The 21,351-nt window shown below is 38.1% G+C and overlaps 1 protein-coding gene across 1 annotated transcript in view; it reads right to left on the reverse strand.

The window, feature by feature from the left end:
• Positions 1–1,173: 1,173 nt before the first annotated feature.
• The window catches only part of LOC149198876 (uncharacterized), a 78,793-nt gene continuing 58,615 nt past the window's right edge, over positions 1,174–21,351 (reverse strand). Inside the window, exons 4-10 of the mRNA XM_089402196.1 lie at positions 5,992–6,149; positions 4,918–5,906; positions 4,568–4,831; positions 3,447–4,442; positions 2,684–3,316; positions 2,011–2,574; positions 1,174–1,799 (exon numbers count right to left, since the gene is read on the reverse strand). Of these exons, the coding sequence (XP_089258322.1) occupies positions 1,227–1,799; positions 2,011–2,574; positions 2,684–3,316; positions 3,447–4,442; positions 4,568–4,831; positions 4,918–5,906; positions 5,992–6,149 (4,177 nt within the window). The 3' untranslated portion in view covers positions 1,174–1,226. The remainder of the gene's footprint in view (positions 1,800–2,010; positions 2,575–2,683; positions 3,317–3,446; positions 4,443–4,567; positions 4,832–4,917; positions 5,907–5,991; positions 6,150–21,351) is intronic.

Here is a 21,351-nt window from a genome sequence, read left to right on the forward strand (position 1 = left end):
ATCCATTTAATTTTTTTTAATGCACGATCAAAACTAGTTTGGGAGTAATGGGTATTTGGTTTTATTTGTATGGATTTACCTCTTATTTTAAAGAAATTGTGTGTTTGATTATGAATCTTTTATACTTTTAAACTCACCATAATTCAAGACAACACATGCTTGATTTAACAAGAAAAAATAATAATAAGAAAGAATATTATTATAATGAAATAAAAATGAAAAACATATTGAAAATAATAGATAAAATGTTTATAATACATGGTATGAAATACATCATATTTGTTCTAAATCATGCATAAGTCAAGCAATGATTGTTGTCTGTGCTCCTTGGAACCTTTCATCAAGATTTGCATCAACCTCTTTGTTTTCTCTTCCATACTCTTTCTGTATTGTTTTCTCTTCCATACTCTTTCTATATTGGAAAACCATATATTTCCCATTTTCTATCATTATTTCCCCATCTTTATCTATTAATATCATCCATGGAATGTGATAACCAATAGAGTCAAAGAGTTTTTTCAGTTTGGCTTTGTCATCTCTTTTAGACACTTCTTCTTTTAAAGAATAAAAGTGTGTCCAAAATCTTATAGCCTCATGTTCCAATAAATTTAAGAAAGGCGTCTCCTCCATCTCAAATTTTTCCATATCAATATTTTGCAGTGGACAATAATGAATATAAGTGGTATCTGTAAGCTTTGATCTTTTTATCTCTTTGAAGCCAAATCCAGTGATATAAATTATATGAATGTTATCAATAAACTCTATTAATATGTTCCTTAATAAAAATATAAACTCCTTTATAGATATTCAGCCTTTTTTAGAGCCATATCCACCAAATAAGCATATCATTTTTTGTTGAAGCAATGCCTCTTTTACCTTTTAGCATAAGGAAAAAAATTAATCTTAAAACAATAATAAATCATCTATTTAAATTTTTTTAACTTATTATTTTTAATAACAATATATTAAGAAAACCGATTAGTTTGGGATTAACGGGTATTTGGTTTTGTTTGACTGGACTTATATCCTATTTCAAAGAAATAATGTGTTTGATTATGATTCTCTTATACTTTTGAACTCACTACAATTCAACACAACGCAACTTTGAATCAACAATAAAAATTAATAATGACAAAGAACATTATTATAGTGAAATAAAAATGAGAAAACATATTGAAAATAATAAATAAAATGTAGTTCATTTATAATACATAGCATTAAATACATCATCTTTGTTCTAACTCAAACAAGGCTTGTTCTCTGTCCTCCTTGGAGCCCTTGATCAAGCCTTGCATCAATTTCTTGGCTTTCTCTTCCATACTCTTTGAATATAGGGAAATCATATCTTGCCCATTTTCTATAATTATTTCCCCATCTTTATCTATTAATATCATCCATGGAATGTGATAACCAATCGAGTGACCAATAGAGTCAAGGATACTTTTCAGCTTGGAATTGTCATCTCTTTTAGACACCATTTCTTTTAAAGAATAAAAGTGTGTCCAAAACCTTATAGCCTCGTGTTCCAATAAATTTGACAAAGGCATCTCCTCCATCTCGGCTTTTGGCATATCAAGATTTGGTAGTGGACAATGATAATAATAAGTGGCATCGGTGAGCTTTGATCTTTTTGACTCTTTGAAGTCAAATCCAGTGATATAAATTATATGAATGTCAGCAATAAACTCTGTTAACACATTCCTTAAAAAAAATGTAAACTCCTCCATAGATATCCCTTTTTCAGAGCCATCTCCACCAAATAAGCATATCATTTTTTGTTGAAGCAAAACCTCTTTTACCTTTCAAAATAAGAAAAAAATTATCCTTAAAACAATAATAAATCATCTATTTAAATTTTTTTAACTTATTATTTTTAATAACCATATTAAAAAAACAAATATAAATTAAATACTAATCTTTAATTTATCATCTCCCCGAAAAAAAAACATAAATATAACAAAACAACCTTTAATCTATTAAAATTTAAACAAACAATGATGGACTACTCACCTTATGCCATACGCTTTCTTGATTGTAGAAAAGAAGCTCTAAAATAGACGTAGTCTCCATTTGAGACCACTCTTCCTCCTCTAATTCTTTAATTTTCTCCAGGGTAAAAGGATAAGCCTTTGGTCCCCACCTATCTAGCAAAGGCAGTACAGGTTTATCAGCTGTAAAGACTTTCCCATTTGGTTCTATTACCGTGATTATACTCGTATACATTATGCCACGCTCCTCTCGCCATAATTGATATCCTTGGTCCGGTAGACACCCTTTAATGAGGAAATACTTCACTGCTCTGCTTAACATCCATGGATTTTGAAGGACCAACCACGGAGCATCTCCTGAAAACTGCTCAAACATCTCCAATTTTATATTTGTATTTGGCTGCACAAGTGGAATTGATATGACTTCTAAATTCAATGCCTCTTTCTTTGTGTTATACAGTTCCATCAGAGACCCCAAACGAATATCATAAGACATGTCAAGAGGCCTGATGTCTAACAAAATCCTTTTTCCTTTCAATTCTTCCACTCCGCAGCTACAAGGTTTGGAGTTTTCATTTGAAGCGCCCTACAATTATCAATGTCAACAAAATAAAGTAGAGAGAGTCAATAATGTGACGCGAAATTTGTAAATTCTGTTTTAAAAAAGAAATATAACAAAAGTCAGAACTTAATACCTTCTGTGATGCATAATTCTTTCCAAAGATGTGAGCGCTTTCCCCATTTCCAGTTGGAAACAATTCTCTTAACAACTCTATATTACTCTCTCCACTTCTTGCTTCAAGTTCCTTCAACCTCTCGTAACTTCTACACTTACCCAACCAAAATTCCTCCACTTCACGGCGATTCAAAAGTTTCCAGCAAGGACGATAACCTTTAGCACCCTTCTCGTCTCCCGCTACCTTCGTTCTCATCTCAAAATAACGGTTCGGATCATCTCGACCTACTCGTCGCTGTTGATCTGCAGCATCTAACAAAGAGACCACTTTCCCTCTCACATCAAGATTGCGATCGTCCCGTTCCCCATGGCCCACAATTTTACCCTGGACTTTCAAAGGCAACTCATTAAAATTGTCGCCCATATAAATTATTTCAAATTTTGTTTGTATTTCATCTATCGTTTCTTCAAATAAAGGCCACGGGAAATCATAATCAAAATCGTCATGGTAATCAAAGATGACAAGAAAGAGGGAGTCTGCAGAAAGATGGTGAGACAGATGGAATGGCTCTCCTTCTCCATTACTGAGAAGGCTGTCGAATGCTGTTAACAACTCCTTTTCTACAGTCGCCTTCCGGTCCTCCGACAATTCCTGAACAGAAATCTGAAATCAGTACAAAGTAAAAACGATACACAATCTATATTCATTTTAAAAGTTCACATAAAATACATGCAATAACACGATTGGTATATAAATATGGATGGATGGATGTTATGTTAACCTGTCCTGTCAACACTGTAAAAGACCCTAATGGATTGCCTTCTCTTTCCATTTCTCCCCATCTCTTCACCAACATTTGGCTTTGCTGGATGTCTACCCACCGTAATGTTTTTACCTTCACCACCTTGTCCATCTCTTCCCCGTCCAACAAGGCGCATTCATTTAGATATAATTTTTCCAATGACGCAAGACGCTGAAAACATTCACGGAGTGCTTTCAAACTGTGGCACTTATCCAAGTCTAAAATTCGCAAGGAGTCGAGGCAGTGGAAGTCATTACACAAATCTTCAAGGTTTTTGCACCCACTTAAATCCAGGTCCATTAAATTTACTAATTCTCCAAATCTGTCTGGAAGCTTCTTTAAATTGCTACAGTACTTCAATGAAAGAACCCTGATAAAGGAGAGGTTGCAGAACCCATTAGGTAGTTCTTTTAAGCTTGAACAGCCTGACATATCCAGTGAGGAGGCCAACGACTTCAGTTCTCCAATGCTTTCTGGAATACTTCTTAATTGGCTGCATTCCTTCAAATCTAATTCAGCAAGTGATGTTAAGTTTCCTAAGCCATGAGGGAGATCTAGTAGCCTCTCGCAATAGGATAGATCCAATAATTTCAATGCTGTGAGTTTCTCAAAATTACTAGGAAGCACTTTTAGATTCTCGCAACCCTGCAAATTGAGTTTTTCCAGAGAAATCAATGATCCAAAATCTTCAGGCAATTGCATTATACTCGAACAGTACTCCATTCTGATTACTCTTAAAGATTGGAGCTTTGAAATTGAGGCTGGTAACTCCTGTATAGATCTGCAATATGAAAGTGTCAGTTCTTGCAAACCACGTACTAGATCACCCAGGTCTTCAGGCAATTTTTTCAACGCTACAAACTGGGTCAATCTAAGTATCCGCAAATTCCCGAGATGCTGAAGATCGCCGGAAGAGATTTCCAAGGCATGAGAATGGCTTCCATCAAACTCCATGCAGCTAACACTCGAGGGAATCTGCAAATTATTTGTCACAACCATAGTCAAATTGAACCATTAAAATTAATAAAACTATCTCACACACGAATTCATTTTTTTTGAAGAAAATTGAGGAAAGGACTAAATATTTAAAAGAGACTTGCCTCGTGGAGATTCAAATCCCTTGGTTCGTACTTCAAATATTTCAATCCCTTTGACTGGGACACATCAAAGGGAAGATGGGGAATTGCAGCTTGTAAAAAAACCAACTTTCTAAATGTTTGATTACATTTGTCCTGCACTTTTATAAAGTTTCCCAGTGCAAGAACTGTTAACGAACTGCACATTGAGTCCAATTTTGATGCTGATATATTTAATAGATCTTTATTATTTTCGCTCAGCCATATACCTTTGATCTCTGGAATTTTCTGCATGATATTATTAAACAGAATTGAGTAGTTATCATAATGATAGAGACATATTATGGAACAAAATTAATTTCATGATTTGATACCTTCTCATTTAGCAGCTCCTCAACTTGCTTTCCACTGGTGAATGTGAATCTCACTCCCTCTGTCTTTTTTAGACCGATTGACAAAATGACATCGTGTACAACAACAACCCCATTTGTGCCTCTGCTGACAAGTGATCTACTTTCCAGCATATGCAGTTCAATCTGTCCCACGATATCCTTCACAGTGTCCCAATCCCATCCTTTGAAAAATGAGCATATGTCCAAAAATGGATCTCTGCATATCTTAGGTAGATGGTTATATGCAAAGAGGTAGGATTCTATTTCTCCAACTTCACTGTCCCATTTTTCTTTGTCTTCCATCAATATTTTATAAGCTTCGTGTTTATCCTCTTCTGCACGCATGAATCCCCCTACCACTTCCAAAAGTTTTGGAATTCCACCATATGACTGTACAAGCTTATTCAATTGGGTAGAATCTAGTTGGTTGTCCTTGTCATCCGTTCCAGCATAGATTTCGCTCCCCAGAAGCTGCATAGCTTCTGTGTCATGAAGGCCTCTCATAGCATAGGTTATTGTTTTCACTTTTAACGCTCCGCGCACCTCTGTATCACGTGCAGTGAGAAGCACCCTCACCTTCTTGGCCTTTTCCATATCCTTGGGCAAAAGCTGCCGAAGCTCCTCTTGCCGCAAAACATTATCTATGTAGATAAACGCGGGCACTTCCTTTAACATTCTGCCCACTTCCCCCTGTCCAACCTGGCTATTTCTAATATCGGGAACCGTCCCATCCATCAGATCTTTTAAGATCAATCTCTGCAACTCTACTATCTCTGGCGTTGAATCGATATTTTTGAAGAGTTGAACTTTAGAATATTTACATCCTTGAATGTCTGCGAACGAAAAGACGGCATCTGCAAGGGTGGTCTTACCTATTCCGCCGAATCCATGCACTATAATTGCAATGGCTTTTTTGTCACTTGCCCATTCCAAAAGATCGATAATTTCTTTTACCGACTCCTCTATTCCAACTGTTTCAACGACATTAATCATCAGATGCATGTTTGTGGGAAGAACGAATTTAAAATAAACAAATTATTTCAATCATATATTCACCTGCATGATCCGGATATCTTCTGGAGAGAGGGGCTTTCTCGCGGCCAATGGCATCTAGAATACAAATACCCATCTGGATATTAATTTGCCTGTACATGCGATCTATCTTTTGACTAAAATTATCCAGTTCCTCCTTGTTTACAGGGGCTTCGAAAAACCTGTAATAAGTCAAGGAAAGTCCATTAAAACACTGGATTCTGCCATTGGACATGGTCATCCATTAAAACACTTTTTTTTAGATGATGTGATGTAAATTTTAATGATGAGTAAAGGTTTGAGTTGTAATGTGCAGGTTATTATATTATTCTTCTATTATATTGTCATAAAATGTTCAACAAAGAGTACAATGAGCCCTATACAAAATCATCTAACAAAATAACCAATAACATTCAAAATTATGTTTCCAGCATCAATATATATCAAACACAATTTTTCTAGTTTGCGGTCAAATTTAGCCCTAAAGCCCAACTGCATGGAGGAAGAGGTGTGCAATTTTTCTAGTTTGCGGTCAAATTTAGCCCTAAAGCCCAACTGCATGGAGGAAGAGGTGTGCATGCAGCTAGGACCTTCCAATTGCACCCTTGGGCCTGTTGGCCTGCAGTTATAGCCGAAAATTTCCTTTGACGAGCCTGCAGTGGTGACCGAAAACCCTAGAACATGTGCGAGCTTCAGACCTTGTATTTTTGGACCTATGTGAACCTCTTTCGTCAACCCAACCTTAGACCTGTGCAAACAAATCAATGAAGAAGAGAAGAAGATGATGCTTGGTGATGTCCAAATGAGCTTGAGGTCACTTTTATTTATAGGCTTCCAAGGGTGACCAATTTCCTATTAGGGCCAACCTATCCAAATGTGCATATGTGGGATTTTCTTCATAAGAACACTTTCCCTGGTCCAAATTGAGTGCTTCAATAGTAAAAAATGGTCCTCTCGAAAAGAGGAATCTAATCCCATGGTTGGAATTTATCACTGAGTTGCAAAATTAACACTCCCTCTCAGCGAGGGACAAGTCCAAATTGAGTGCTTCAATAGTAAAAAATGGTCCTCTCGAAAAGAGGAATCTAGTCCCATGGTTGGAATTTATCACTAAGTTGCAAAATTAACACTCCCTCTCAGCTAGGGACAAATTCCAACTGCATCATATCATGTGTATCACGTCGTCATATCATGTCCTATTTCTGCTCAACTCTATCTGCTGAAACATTATCAAATATGAAAAAGAAAAATTTGGGAGCATTAGCTACCACTCTCTATAACGTTAGAGAGCATATTGCAATCTGAGAACAATATCAAGGAGCACATCTCAACTTGAGACTATATCAAGGAACATATCTCAATCCTGAATCGCATGGGGGAGAAAAACACCTTCAACTCCATATCTAGCTATAGGTGATATAGGGGAGCACATCTCAACCCATCCTATTGCCAACTGATATTCCCAATAATGACCCTCAAGGGTCATGTAGTATAACACCTGCATCATAATCAACTTGGGTTGTACACCCCAAAGTACACTCTCAACCCATTGGCTAAATACGGAGTAGTAATCCCAATAAGCCTAGTTTGTGGGTATGATGCTAACTGGGGTATATTATGCAAAGACCAAGATAGGGCAGAAACAACTCTAGCCCTGTGTAACAGATACGGGAGCAACATATACGAACCTTTTGTCCAAAGATCCCTCAACCCTAGGAGCCCTCTATCTCAATTCCTCACATTAGGCGCTCAGGCAGCGAGGAAGAGTCAGCTCGGTGTTCTTGATCAGTGATGCCCCTTATTAGAAGGGGTCCTATCCATTAGTCCAAGCTACTCTCTGAAGACCAAGAACTTCCCTTTCAGAAAAGCCTTGGTGAGAATATCTACAATCTACTCATTTGTCGATATATGATGGTGTCTAATGGCTCCTCTATGCACCATGTCTCAAATGTAATGATATTGAATCTCTATGTGCTTGGACTTGTCATGAAATACATGATTATTTGTGAGAAATATCCCACTATTGTTGTTGCAATATATCATTGTAGTGTCTAGGACCTGCTCATATAGCTCTCCAAAGAGCTTCCTCAACCAAACTGCTTTGTAGCTAGCCATGCTAGCGGCAATGTACTCTGCCTCGACGGGTACTCAATGCTACAAAATTTTGCTTCCTGCTCATCCTAGATACCATGGAAGATCCAAGACTAAAACAACATCCAGATGTACTCTTCATGTCGACAATGTTTCCTTCCTAGTCAACATTGATATATCCATGAAATCGAACATCTCTGGCAAAATATCTCAAACCAAGGGTGATCATCCCATGCAAATATCTCAAAATGTGTTTGACAGTGATCCAATGTGCATGGAGAGGCTCGGTCATGAATTGACACAATTTGTTTACTGCATAGCATATATCTGGATGGATGTTCACTAAGAACATCAAAGCCCTAATCAGTTGTCTATACTTGAATGGATTCGCCAAATTAGGTCCTGCAGCTTCTCCACATAATTTCTTGAAATTCATTTCCATCGGTGTGGGAAAGGACTTGCATTTTGTCATTCCAAATCTCTCCAGCAGCTTCATGACATATTTTCCTTGTGAAAAGAAAATCTCACCATGCCTTTGCTGCACCTCAAGGCCTAGAAAGTAGTGCATGAGTCCAAATTCCTTCATCTCGAATTCAAAGGCTAGCTCCCTCTTACACTCTATCATTAGGGGTTCACTACCTATCAAGAATGTATTGTCAACATATAAAACCAAACTCAACGACATACTTTGGCCTACTTTGAATTATAGGTTGGGATCAACATTGCTTCTTGTGAATCCCAGCGTCACCAAATAATTGTCTATGTGGGCGTACCATGCTTTGAGGGCTTGTTTCAAACCATACAATGCCTTCTTCAACTTGAAAACATGTGTCTTTCGATCCTCTACTTCAAATCCTTGTGGCTTATCAATGTACAATTCTTCCTGTAACATGCCATGGAGGAAAGTTGTCTTCACATCCATTTGATGAAGGCTCCATCCTTGACTAGCAGCAAGAGAAACTATCAAACGAATGGTTGTATATCGAGCCACAAGTGAAAATATATAATCATAATCTTCTACCTCTTTCTGGGAGAATCCTCAGGCTACGAACCTTGCTTTATATTTCTCAATGCTGCCATCAACTCCATGTTTAATCTTGAATAACCACTTTGAAGTCACCACGTATTTCCCGTCCAATATCAGCACAACATCCCATACATCATTCTTCATAATTTATTCATATTCTTTGGCCATAGAATCCTTCCAAACTTTTTCTTTCATGGCTTCTTCAAAGGTGGTAGGTTCGACTTGAATCATAATACTCATGGCTGCAACATATCTCGGGTATCTGCATGGATTCTTCCTTTCTCTAAATGATATTTGAACGAGAACTCATCTTTCATCATCATGTAATCTGTCATGGAGCCAAAGTGGCCTTTTCCTGGAAGAAAGATCACATGGAGGATCTAAGGGATCCATGGGCTCCATGGGATCATCAAAAATATTTGTCTCAGATTCAGGCACGGAAGGACCATCTAGAATATCCATATCATCATTCTTCTTCTCAAGAGGAGGAGTCGGAGGAAGGTCCCTTACTTTCCTAAGGGAAACATCTTCATTGAACGTTACCTCCCTACTAATTTCAACCTTCCTTTTGTTGAAGAAAAGGGTAACTAGGTTCGGTATTTGTCAATGTAATTTTGATCTTTGTACTTGTCAAGAAAAAGAATTACTATTTTTATAAATTATATGAATGAGTTTCTTGCTCATTCCATAGGTCTAGGAAAGTCAAAGAGTCAAAAGAAAATTGAAGAGCTCTTCATGAGACTATGTGTAATGTATATGGGACAAACCGAATGTCTAGAAAAACCCTCCAAGACAAGCACAATCCTTAGGATGAAGTTGGCTACCAAATGAACTAAATAAAAGTCATGTCAAACTGCAAATAGAGACACATATGTTCACACTGATAGGTTGGCTTAATATGTGGGTCAAACCATTGTAAATAGGCAAGTAAGTTCAGAATTAAAGTCAATAAATTTCAAACATCTCTCTGCAAGTCAGATCTCTGAAATCTCAGACAAGTATAGGGGTCTGCAATACACATTATAGAAGGACACATTTTCGGATGTCTCTGAAACAGTCTCAGTGTAGGAAGATCTCGTTGCAGGAAGAATACTATCACAGTCTTAGTGGATATCAACGGTCTTTGCATATATGTGATGAGAAGGATCTTAGTATTACTGTCTCAGCATGGTTAAGGATCCCGATGATCCCACAGTAGAACACATAGTGTCGGCATATTTGTTATGAAGAGGATGATACACTCAGGACATACTCACAGTCAAAGTCTCATTGTAATGATAAGAACCTCGGTGATCCTATAGTAATGTTCTCTGTCTTGGCATACATTCTAAGTACAACTATACTCTCATAGAAGTAATCATGTAAATATAGTCATGATCTCGATGAAGACAAGGTTAGTATAGAGACCTAGTTGACATGGTGATGATCTCAGTGAAGGTGCAGCAATCATCTAGTTGAAGGTGCAGCAATGGTACTACTGTAATGCAATAATGATGACCTTAGTGAAATAGCAGTGATGAAGATGATCTCAGTAGTAACAAAGGAAGAGGATTGGTGTCTTGGTCTTGGAGTGGCATAGAGGGTCAAGTATAATGGTCTTGGTGTTTGTCAATTAGAATCTCTATAAGAAGAATTATGTGCGGGTTTTTCTCTCCAAGAGGGAGAGATTTTGGACTTGGCAGAATGCCTACTTCTTGTGTTCTTGTCTCTTTGTTTTGGTAGTAGTTTGATGAAGTAAACACACACACACTCAGAATAAGAATAAGATTAAGATAAGATAAATAGTAAAATCATTTCACAAATTGTTATCAAGTATAGAAGAATCTATCTAATGCTAACTTCCCTAGATTCTTCAACACCTTTGACCAAGAATATATATTCTAAAATCTTTAGAATTTTCACAATATCCAACAAATGTACCTTTTCTTCCCATGGCTTCCATCTTGTTTCTTTTGTCCTTTGGCACATGGAAATATATATGGCATCTAAAGATACGGAGATGGCCAACATCAAGCTTGACACCTGTGAACACTTCTTCAGGGGTCTTGTTGTCCAATGCTTTATGAGACACCCTATTTTGAACCTATACAGAAACATTTGTTGCTTCTCCCCAAAGGAACTTTGGCAAATTTTGATCGTGGAGCATGGCATGAGCGGCTTCTACAATAGACCTGTTCTTTCTTTCAACTACTCCATTTTGTTCAGGAGTATAAGGAACAATTGTATCTTTCTTGATATCTTCCTTCTTGCAATAATTGATGAACTCATTCGAAATGTACTTTCCACCATTGTTAAACCTGAATATCTTGATTTTCTTCCCTGTCTGATTTTCGACCAAAGCTTTGAACTCATTGAACATTTTGAAGGCTTCATCCTTGTGCTTTAAATAATATATGCATGTCTTTCTTGAGAAGTCATCGATGAAGGTGATGTAGTAGAGATTTCCACCAATAGAATGTAAAGGCATCAAACCACATATGATCTGAAATTGGAGGAGAACTTCTCCTTCCTAAAAAGTGATCATTCTTCTTGACTTTTTGCAAGGAAAAAATGAGTCTTATGACAAAACAGGTTTTCAAAGGTCTCTTCAAGGACTATGAGTTAGTTTTTCATGTAAACTTAAAACATAAGCAACATCTCATCATCTAACTCATATAGGCATTCATGAAGAGAAACAACAAAGAATTTGGTGATGGAGTTCACCCCTCCTGGGCTACATCTTTGGGCTTGCCAACATAACTAGGCCACTCCATATATTCAGTGAAAAAAGTACATAAAGTTTGCTAATAAAACAAGTGGTTATTTTCCCCTTCAAGGAAATTTTCTACTGCAAAGAAATCTTACTGTAAACAGCATGACAACCTACAGTCAGTCATGAAACCATCAACAATAAAAAGTGTCTCCTACAAAGACCTTGTACTCCATCTGAAAATGAGCATACATGAGCATACAAGCACTTCAATTCCACATTGAAATAAAGAATAAAGATTTCCTCAACAAGACATAGTGAGAAAATAATAAATGAGTTGAACCCTGCAAGTAGCAGTTGCTGCAGTAAACATCTAAAGGTAAGAAAACTCGTACAAGGCCTTTTCCATGGTCAAACACCTTCAAGAATTGCTCCAAAACATTGATTGATCCATGCATCCATGGACTTTAACCTGCAAAAATTCTCTTAGATGTGCTCCAATCAGCAAATAGAGGACACAATTGGATCCATAATGTCCCAAAACCCCTATATGGACTCTTCTTAAGCTCCAAAAGGCCAAAAAATCACCAAGTTATGGCTCCAACAAGCTCTGAAAACTCCTTCTTTGTTATCCATCCTACAAAATGGATAAACAATATAATAGTGCTACGATTTCTCCATGTTTTCCATTGTGGAGATGACCATTTCGCCCATCGAAGGTGCAATTTTTTAGATAATTAAATTGCCAGTAACCCTTAAGTGCGAAAACTATGGCCACATGGGTCATGCGGCTGGGGGATGGGGCTAACCGCCCACCCCCGCTAGTCTAACCCCTTAAACTTTGGGGTTGTGGTCTTATTAGTGCTCACAGGGCCAAGGACTGAGCCAACAACCGGCCCTTACTGTTGAGGCCCCTCTTCCATGGCGTTGCGATCAAGTTGGTGGCCATATGGCCTAGGGCTAGCCCCCATTCAAACTCCCCACCGGTGAGAACTCTGCCAAGGTTTTATGGCACCCATAAAACTAGAGACTAGGGATATCCCAAACCCCTTCTCTGCTGAGCTCGCTCCAATATACCGACGAGGTCATATGCAAGTCACCGTGACAAGGGCTAGAGTTAATCTTAAGCCCTTTTCCATTGAGCTCTACTTCGGTGCACCTGTGATCGTGTGGTTGGTTGGTGACTAGGGACTGGGGCTAGTTCCTGATACCCAACCCTTTTGTGCCATGGTCATATGGATAGCAGACGACCAGGGGTCAAGGTTGACCGCCTAGCCCCTCCTCCCATATATGCGCTTCATAAATCTTAAATAGGTTTGAGGCCCTTATGGGGGTAAGAATCACCCTTGTGGTGCAGTGGCAAGGTGCTAGGCTACTAGATGTAAGGTTGCATCCTCAAATCCTACCCATCCTGTCTGGCCCATACCAAAATTTTGGCCAACCATGGGGTGCCGTGTGGTAGCCTCTGGTTGGGCCACATGGCACATCCTAATTAGTCCACCACACACAAATCGACCTAATAAAATTTTACCAATACGAGGCTGCCACTTGGCATGATCTCATTGGTTCATACATGTCAAGTCAACTGATGATGTCAACAGTACAATAGCCTAGTCAGTTGCCCAGTCAGCAAACCTGCTAATTTTTTAGCTATTGAGACAAATGATTAGGACACGATAACATGAGCATACAATATCGGATTGAGGTGAAATGATTGTTGTTGGATTCAGAACAACAAACATTTAGACTTGATGTCAATTTCGAAAAATTTTGGGCACTTTAATTTTTGAGCTAAAATTTGATCACTGGATCATACCTCCCCACTAGAAACTTTTTGACTCCAATATTTTACTTCTCCTAGTAAATAAAAGGAGTTTGAAAATCAAAACTTACCCAAAACTCAATCCATAATGCTTTGTTTTCAATTAGTGCCCTTCAAGCTCCAATGAAGGTACTTTACCTATCTTTTTCGTGAATACCTACCATCCTGTCGAGAATCGAGGTAAAATTCTTATTGTTGATGTAGGAACAAAAACACTAATGAGTGGAATATGAATATTCTCTTTAAACCCATATTTCATGGCTCAAACAACTTCATTCTGAAGTTCCTTTGTTGAAGACAAACTTGACTTTCCATCTTGGAAATCATAAGCAATACAATGCCTATCATGCATTGATTCAAATTTTCTTTAATGTCCTCAAACTGAGCTTGTACAAAAAAGTACACTGCTGCAAAAATTCAATGACATAATTGGCTTTTCCTGCAAAAGCATAGTCATCTTGTATAATCTTAAACAAAGATTCTATTCACAACAAGTTTCATCTTGAACACTTGCATTGGTGAGTACATGACAAACTTGTAGACAAACTTGGACAACAAACATTGTACATTCCAAAAGCCTTGAAACATTTGGACTTATAAACAAGCCAACTACATAACATGTCAATGAAAAATACATACTTGTTGTTCATAGTGATTATTCTTGTTCACTTTATCAAGTACCCAAAACAGGTAATGACAACAACAAGCTTTTACAATTTACAAAGCAACAAACTATACAAACAATCTACCCAATCTTTGCCTCTTCTAGGCTTATGGGTTCTCTTTTTGCATCTACTTTTCTTTGAAGGTTTCCTTAGGAATGCTGCAAGTCCTCTTTGCCACTTCTTTCTTCCCTTGCATTGGTTTGCACAATCTCTTTATCCTTCTTGGAACGAAGCTCTAGATGTAGTTTCCAACATCAATCATTCCCATGCCCATGCATCTTACAATGGGTATAAAAGTATTTTATCTTGCTTGTAGACAAGGAAGTCCTCAAATGTGAAGGAGATTCATCAGGCTTGATGCCAAGAATCTAATCCATTCTTTTGACCATTACCATGTGTTTCTCACAAACAACCACAAAATGGTCAAATGCATCGCACAAAGTGCAAGGATACATGTTCCACAAATAGTCAAAATTGCCAACATTTGGAAAACACCAATGAAATTTATACCTTTCCATTGGGCTACAACTTTGACGATCTGGATCGGACGATGCAGGCAAGGTCATTTAAAGCATTCATCTCTCTTAGGAGACAAATCAACATTGTCACCATGATCTTGGTGTGACATATCATCCTCTGATGATTGATTTTCCTCAAACCGTTCATAGCATTCTTCAAACTCTCTTTGACCATATCCCAATCCTTGATATTTTGGTATCTCTTGTACCATGATTGGATTGGTGATCCTTTGGCCATTGATGTCAAGGCCTCCTCCTTCATAACCCATTTTAAATAGAAGCTTCATACCAATGCCTCTAGTATGTTGTTCAAATGTTGCAAAAGAGTTTCTATGAGAATAAATAGAAGGATTTGAACTTAAGATGCATATTACCTCCTTGAAATTTCCATCTACCTTTTCTGCTTCATATGATGATGATGACTTTGTAGATGACTCTAGCCACCCACTCTTACCAAATGACATATGATGAGAATCTATGAGATGCTTACAAAATGCACATGCATCATTTTCCTCATATAGTTCATAACCTCTGTTTGAACCATGCTCACATATTGGCTTCACATTGGAAGTTTCCTTTACTGTCATGGGAGTGGAAATTTCAGCAACTTGTTCCTCAAGCACTTGCTGCAACTGAAGGCATAGATGCCTCTTCTCCTCTTAATCAATTTCAAGCATTCTTCTCAATTCAATGTTCTCCATTCGAAGAGCCAAATTCATCTCCTCTATCTCTTTGAGACCCTTCTTTCCCATTAAACAAGCTCTGAAAAATATTTTCGTGTTATCCGTCCTACAAAATGGATAAACAGTCTAACAATGCTATAATTTTTCCCTTTCTTCCACCATGGAGGTGACAATTTCACCCGCCAAAGGTGCAATTTGTTAGATAATTAAATTGCCAAATAAACCTTAAGTACGAAAACTATGGCCACATGGGCCATGCAGCCGAGGGTCAGGGATAACCACCCACCCCCGCTGGTCTAGCCCCTTAAAATTCAGGGTTGTGGTCTTATTAACGCCCACGGGGCTGATGGCAAGGCCAACGGCCAACCCTTACCGCCGAGCCACCTCTGCCATGGCGTTTCCCTCATGTTTGTGGCCTTATGACCTGGGGCTAGTCCCCATTCAAACTCCCCACCGGTGAGCGCTTCACCAAGGTTCTATGGTGCCCATATGATTGGAGCGTAGGGCTATCCCAAGCCCCTTCTCCACTGAGCTCCACTCTGGTATACCGACAAGGTCATATGCAAGTCCCTGTGACCGGGGCTAGGGATAATCTTAAGCCCATTTTCATTGAGCTCTACTCTAGTGCGCCTGTGGTTGTGGTTAGTTGGTGACTAGGGATCAGGGATGGTCCCCAAGCCCCAACCATTTTGAACCATGGTCATATGGAGAGTTGGCAACCGGGGTTTGGGGCTGACCATCAAGCCCCTCCTTCCATATATGTGCTTCATAAACCATAAATAAGTCTGAGACCCTTATGGGGGTAAGAATCACCCTTGTGGTGCACTGTCAAGGTACTAGGCTACTGGATGTAAGATCACAGGTTTGAATCCTGCCTAGCCTATCTGACCCATTCCAAAATTTTGGCCCACTGTGGGGTGCCATGTGGCGATCTCTGGTTGGGCCATGTGGCACACCCTAATTGGTCCACCACACAAAATGACGCAATAAAAATGAACCAATTCGACCAATACAAGGTTGTCACTTAGCATGCTCTCATTGGTCCATACCTTACAATTCAACTGATGATGTCAGCAGTATGGTAGCCCAGTCAGCCACCCAATTAGAAAACCTATTAATTTTTTAACTATTGGGCCGAACGATCAGAACACGATAACTTGAGCATACGATATCGTATTGAGATGAAATGATTATTGTTGGATTCAGAACAATGAACACTTTAAATTGATTTTGATTTAGAAACATTCTAGGCACATTAATTTTGAGTTAAAATTTGATCACTGGATCAACATATGTCAGAATGAATGAGATGGTGCATGTCATTTTTCTTGTTCTCGCTAGAGGGGAATGGTCCCCTTGTCTTCTTTCCATTGGCACAAACTATAAATAATCCATCATGTTGGCTTGAAAATTAGGAATACCATAAACCAATTTATTCAATTTTAGAAGAACATCATAATGTAAATATGTCAATATTTGGTGCCACAACTCACTTAGATAATTAGTATCATGGACCAATGCTATAAGAGGTCTTCCAATAACTCTGTAGAGTCCTTCAAATATTTATCCCAATGTAAATGCATCTCTCATGGGTGATCCAACAAGCCAAGTAAGAACCTTTCCCCTGATGAAGGCAATCCTCATCCCTTTGTCTTCCAAAGCAGATATTTATACCAAATTCTTCTTCAATCCTAGCACATACATTAAATCATGGAGCACAATAGATTCCCCAAACTCCAAAAGGAATTTGACGGACCCAAAGCCTTTCATGGAATGAGTGGAGTTTTCTCAAAGAAAAAATTTCAAATTTGACTCCCTCTCTACCAAATCAAAGAGAACCTCCTTATACCCAGAGAAATGATGAGTGGCCCCACTATCAACCAACCAACTATCCCATGAATCCAAAGGAGAGGAACTATTAAGGGAAGAAATAAGAATATATTTAGATTGATTGCCTACATTACTTTCATACCTAGAGAACCTTAACTTCTTTTGAGGATGATGATATTCTTCATGATAACATAGAGTATCTCTTCTACTTCTTTAATCTCATCCATTGTGATCATTCCTTTGGTCATCTCTTCTTCTTTGATCATCAAACCTGTTGTTGTTGCTTCTAGTGTTGTATCATGGACCCTTATTCTTTTTGAGGAAATCTCGAGCATAATGACCTTTCTTGTGACAATTATTGTATTCAATGTGAGATGTCGCTCTATCATTCCTTCTCTTTGCATTTCGAGGAGGAGGTTTTCTTGAATTTGATTGACCTCCTTTTCCTTTCCTCTTCTTGTTTTGAGTGACGAATGTAGCGGGCTCTCCCTCTTCATGTTTTTGAATCCTTCCTCTTGATATCATCCTTGATTCTTCTTGACTGAGCTTTCCAACAATCTCATCAAATGATGAGAAGACATTTTTTTTGCTTACGGTAGTAATGAATGTTTCCTGAATGGGAGGGAGACCTCTAAGAGTTATAATCACCAATTTCCTATCAGGCACAGTTTCCCCGAACCTTTGCAATTGATCTCTAAGATGAGATATCCTCATAATGTAGGATTGCACAAACTCTCCTTTTTTCATATTCATGTCTTTGAGTTGATCTTTCAAGGAGATGATTTCATTCAAATTATTAACTTCATACATGCCATCTATTTTATCATACATTTCCTTAGACTTTCTCAAATTTTCAACATATGTAAGAAGACTATCTTGTGAACCATTAGCTATAATTTGATTTTCTTTTGACTCACCTTTCTTGTGATTTTTCTTGGCAGTAGCAGAAGCATTTTCCAAAGGCTCGGGTACTTTTCCTTGAATGTATTCCAAAACATCATTGTTATCAGATATGATATCCAACCTAATCTTCCATGCAACAAAGTTAGATGAGTCACCCAACTTCTTATGTTCCTTGAATAAAGAGGAAGACATCTTGACTGTTGAGAAATCTAGGGCATTCAATGTTAACAATTTCTCTTCTTGATAAATGCTTATGATATGTTTTTACTTCTTAACTTATGATCTTTCTTTATTATCTTCTTAGTGTGTTCTTTTCATCAAGACAATTACCAATAAATAAAGTCAAGTGACGCAGTATATAGGCTTCTCCATATAGGGCCAAAACCGCTCACCTCTTGAGAGGAAAACCCGATAAAATTCTTCTTCTAGATATTCAATTGATAAGTACCAAGACCATGACACAAACCCTTGACTATTGTATTCTCCCAAGAACCTTGTCACACACCTTGATTTTCTGCCTCTTCCTTCCTTTTCCTTTCCTCCTAGAGAAACTCGGTCTCTATATCTTATATTGCACCTTCACAACTTCCCTAAAGAATGTTGGTCTCTAGGTCTTCTAGAGAGAACCCTGGACTCTAATTTGATCACTTAGTAGAGTCTCTATCTTTCTGCCCCAGAAGAATTTCAGTACCTTAACTTCGTACTGCCCAGAATAATCTGCTACCCAGACTTCACACTTCCCAGAAGAATCTGTTGCCCAGACTTCGCACTGCCCAGAAGAATCTGTTGCCCAGACTTTGCACTTCCCAGAAGAATCTGCTACCCAGACTTCGCACTTTGCAGAAGAATATTTTCTATACCCAAAATATGATGTCCCAGAAGAATCTTTGCACTTCTGTTTTTCTGCTCCTTCACTCTCCTTTTTTCCCTCTTTCTTTTGCCTTCTCTTCGCACTTTTCTAGTGAATGCTTGTCTGAATTGTTTGTCTCCAAATGAGGCCGAGTAGGGTTATTTATACCCTTCTTTGTTGTCCTTTAGGTTGACTTGACAACTTGAGTTTAGGCTGACTTCATCTTGCAGTTTCTTCATGGTTTGTAGGCTGACCTGAACGGGTTTGGTGACAAGTTCTTGGAGGATACTTTACATAGATAATATTGACCTATTACAAAGTGTAACATGATTTCATTTACATGAAAATGACTCTTTTATGTCTAGATGAATAAACCCTAAAGACTCTCAATGGGAGTTTTGACTCAGAACCAAAATCCCTTGCTCATGAAACCCTTGAAGCAAGTCAACATAATAATTACATTTTTCTTATTTACATTTCTTTACATATAATTACATGTCATTATGAAGACGAAACCTAATTACACTTTTCAAAATTGACTTGATTAGATAGGCTCCTTAAACTTTTCAAAGTTGATTGCTTCAATGCTTGTCTCCTTTTGGGCTTGTCCTTCACCTTAGCTCTGAAACCATGTTAATTTTCACACTACTCTATGTTGTTTCAATTACTTTTAGCCCAATTCAATTCTTCAATTAGCAATCTTTTCAATAACAATTAATACTTCCAAACATCAACAGTAATTGAAGATAGAACAATAAAAGCAATGATAGAGGAGACAAAAAACACATCAACAAGAGACACCAGGTTTAGTCAAAGACCAGGGAAAATCCCCACAAGGGGAAAACCCTTTGAAAAATCTTCTTCTATTAGATTTGTTAAAGAATCTAGGGCAATAAGGTATAGTAGGATTCTTTGTTACTTGATAATAATTTGTGGAGTCTTGTTACTTTTTAGTGTTAGCTTAATCTTCTTCTTATTATTATTAATGCATGTGTGTGTACTTCATCAAACTGCTACCAAAACATAAGAACAAGGGCACAAGATGTTGGCTCTCTGCCAGGGCCAAAAACTCTCTTCTCTTGAGAAGAAAACCCTTCGATAAGTTTTCTCTTATTGAAGCTTCTTTCTTGATCAATGCCAAACCCTATACCCTTAACTAGAAGAACCTCTAAGCACAAGTCAGCTCCTTCCTTTCCTATGCACTATGTTTCCCCGGCACTTTGTCTACCTCCTTCTAGCACTTCATTCCTCGGCACTTCATCCTTCTTCTAGAACTTCGTTCTTCCTTCCACTGTAAGTAGATATTCTAGAAGAGATACTTTTACTTAGTGATGTCCTTCACCTAAGGATACTCATTCCTTCTCTTGATCATCCGAGTTCCTTCTTGGTGTATGGTGGAAGGCTTAGTGTGACAGCAATGCAACCCTAATTCTCGCACGTGTGGGAGGTACCCTAGAGAAATAGGGTCCTTTTTCCTTTTCTAGAGATATAAGCTTCTTCACTTGACTTGGGAGGCCTTGTAGGCCTAATTTCAAACACAACCAACACTAATTCATGAACTATTTGATCCTATTTTTATACCCGTAGACTTATCAACCTCTTATTCGCACGTGTGACTATTTCTAGCCTTAGAAACAATCCTCTTCACTTCGTCCTTCTTCCTCCTTCCTTCACTTGTCTTGGAGACCCTTTAGGCTTATGTTCTTATCCCAAATAATGAAGTTTTTGTGACTGTAATAGAGGGTTTCTATGATAGCAAAGAGACCCTCACCTTCTTCGCACGTGTCACTGTCTTTTAGGTCTAGAACAAACTTCCAAGGCTTTGGTATTTCTTCCTCCTTTTTCGCTATACTTGTAGACCCTTTATTCATCCCTTCTTCACCCTTTTTCTCGGCTACCTTTGTTGATTTCAAAGAGATGGATGGCGTTATTGTGGAGTGGATAGCCTCTATCTATAGAGGATTGTCCCTCCCTTTGGGCTGACTAGAAGACAGTTTGTAGGCCGACTTGCTGTCTTACTTAGGATGGCTTCTTTGGTGGTGTAACATGCTTGAATGAGCTTCTTTGGTGGTGCCTTTGCATAGGAGGAGACTTGAATTTGCTTGGAGGTATTCTCTTGACTTTAATACATATTCATACATGGTGTAACATGCCCTTAAGGCCTTCAACATTTCCTTTTGCCTATTTGACTCACCTATAGCACTTAACATGTGCTAGACCTACTTTAATGAGCAAGAAACACATTGACATATATTATAAAAATAATATTTCTTTTCTTGAATAAGTACAAATATCAAAAGTACATT

The sequence above is a fragment of the Pinus tabuliformis genome, chromosome 2_1, assembly GCF_031772625.1.
Source record: "Pinus tabuliformis cultivar Carrire ecotype Pingquan chromosome 2_1, CPIR1, whole genome shotgun sequence".
NCBI lineage: Eukaryota > Viridiplantae > Streptophyta > Pinopsida > Pinales > Pinaceae > Pinus > Pinus tabuliformis.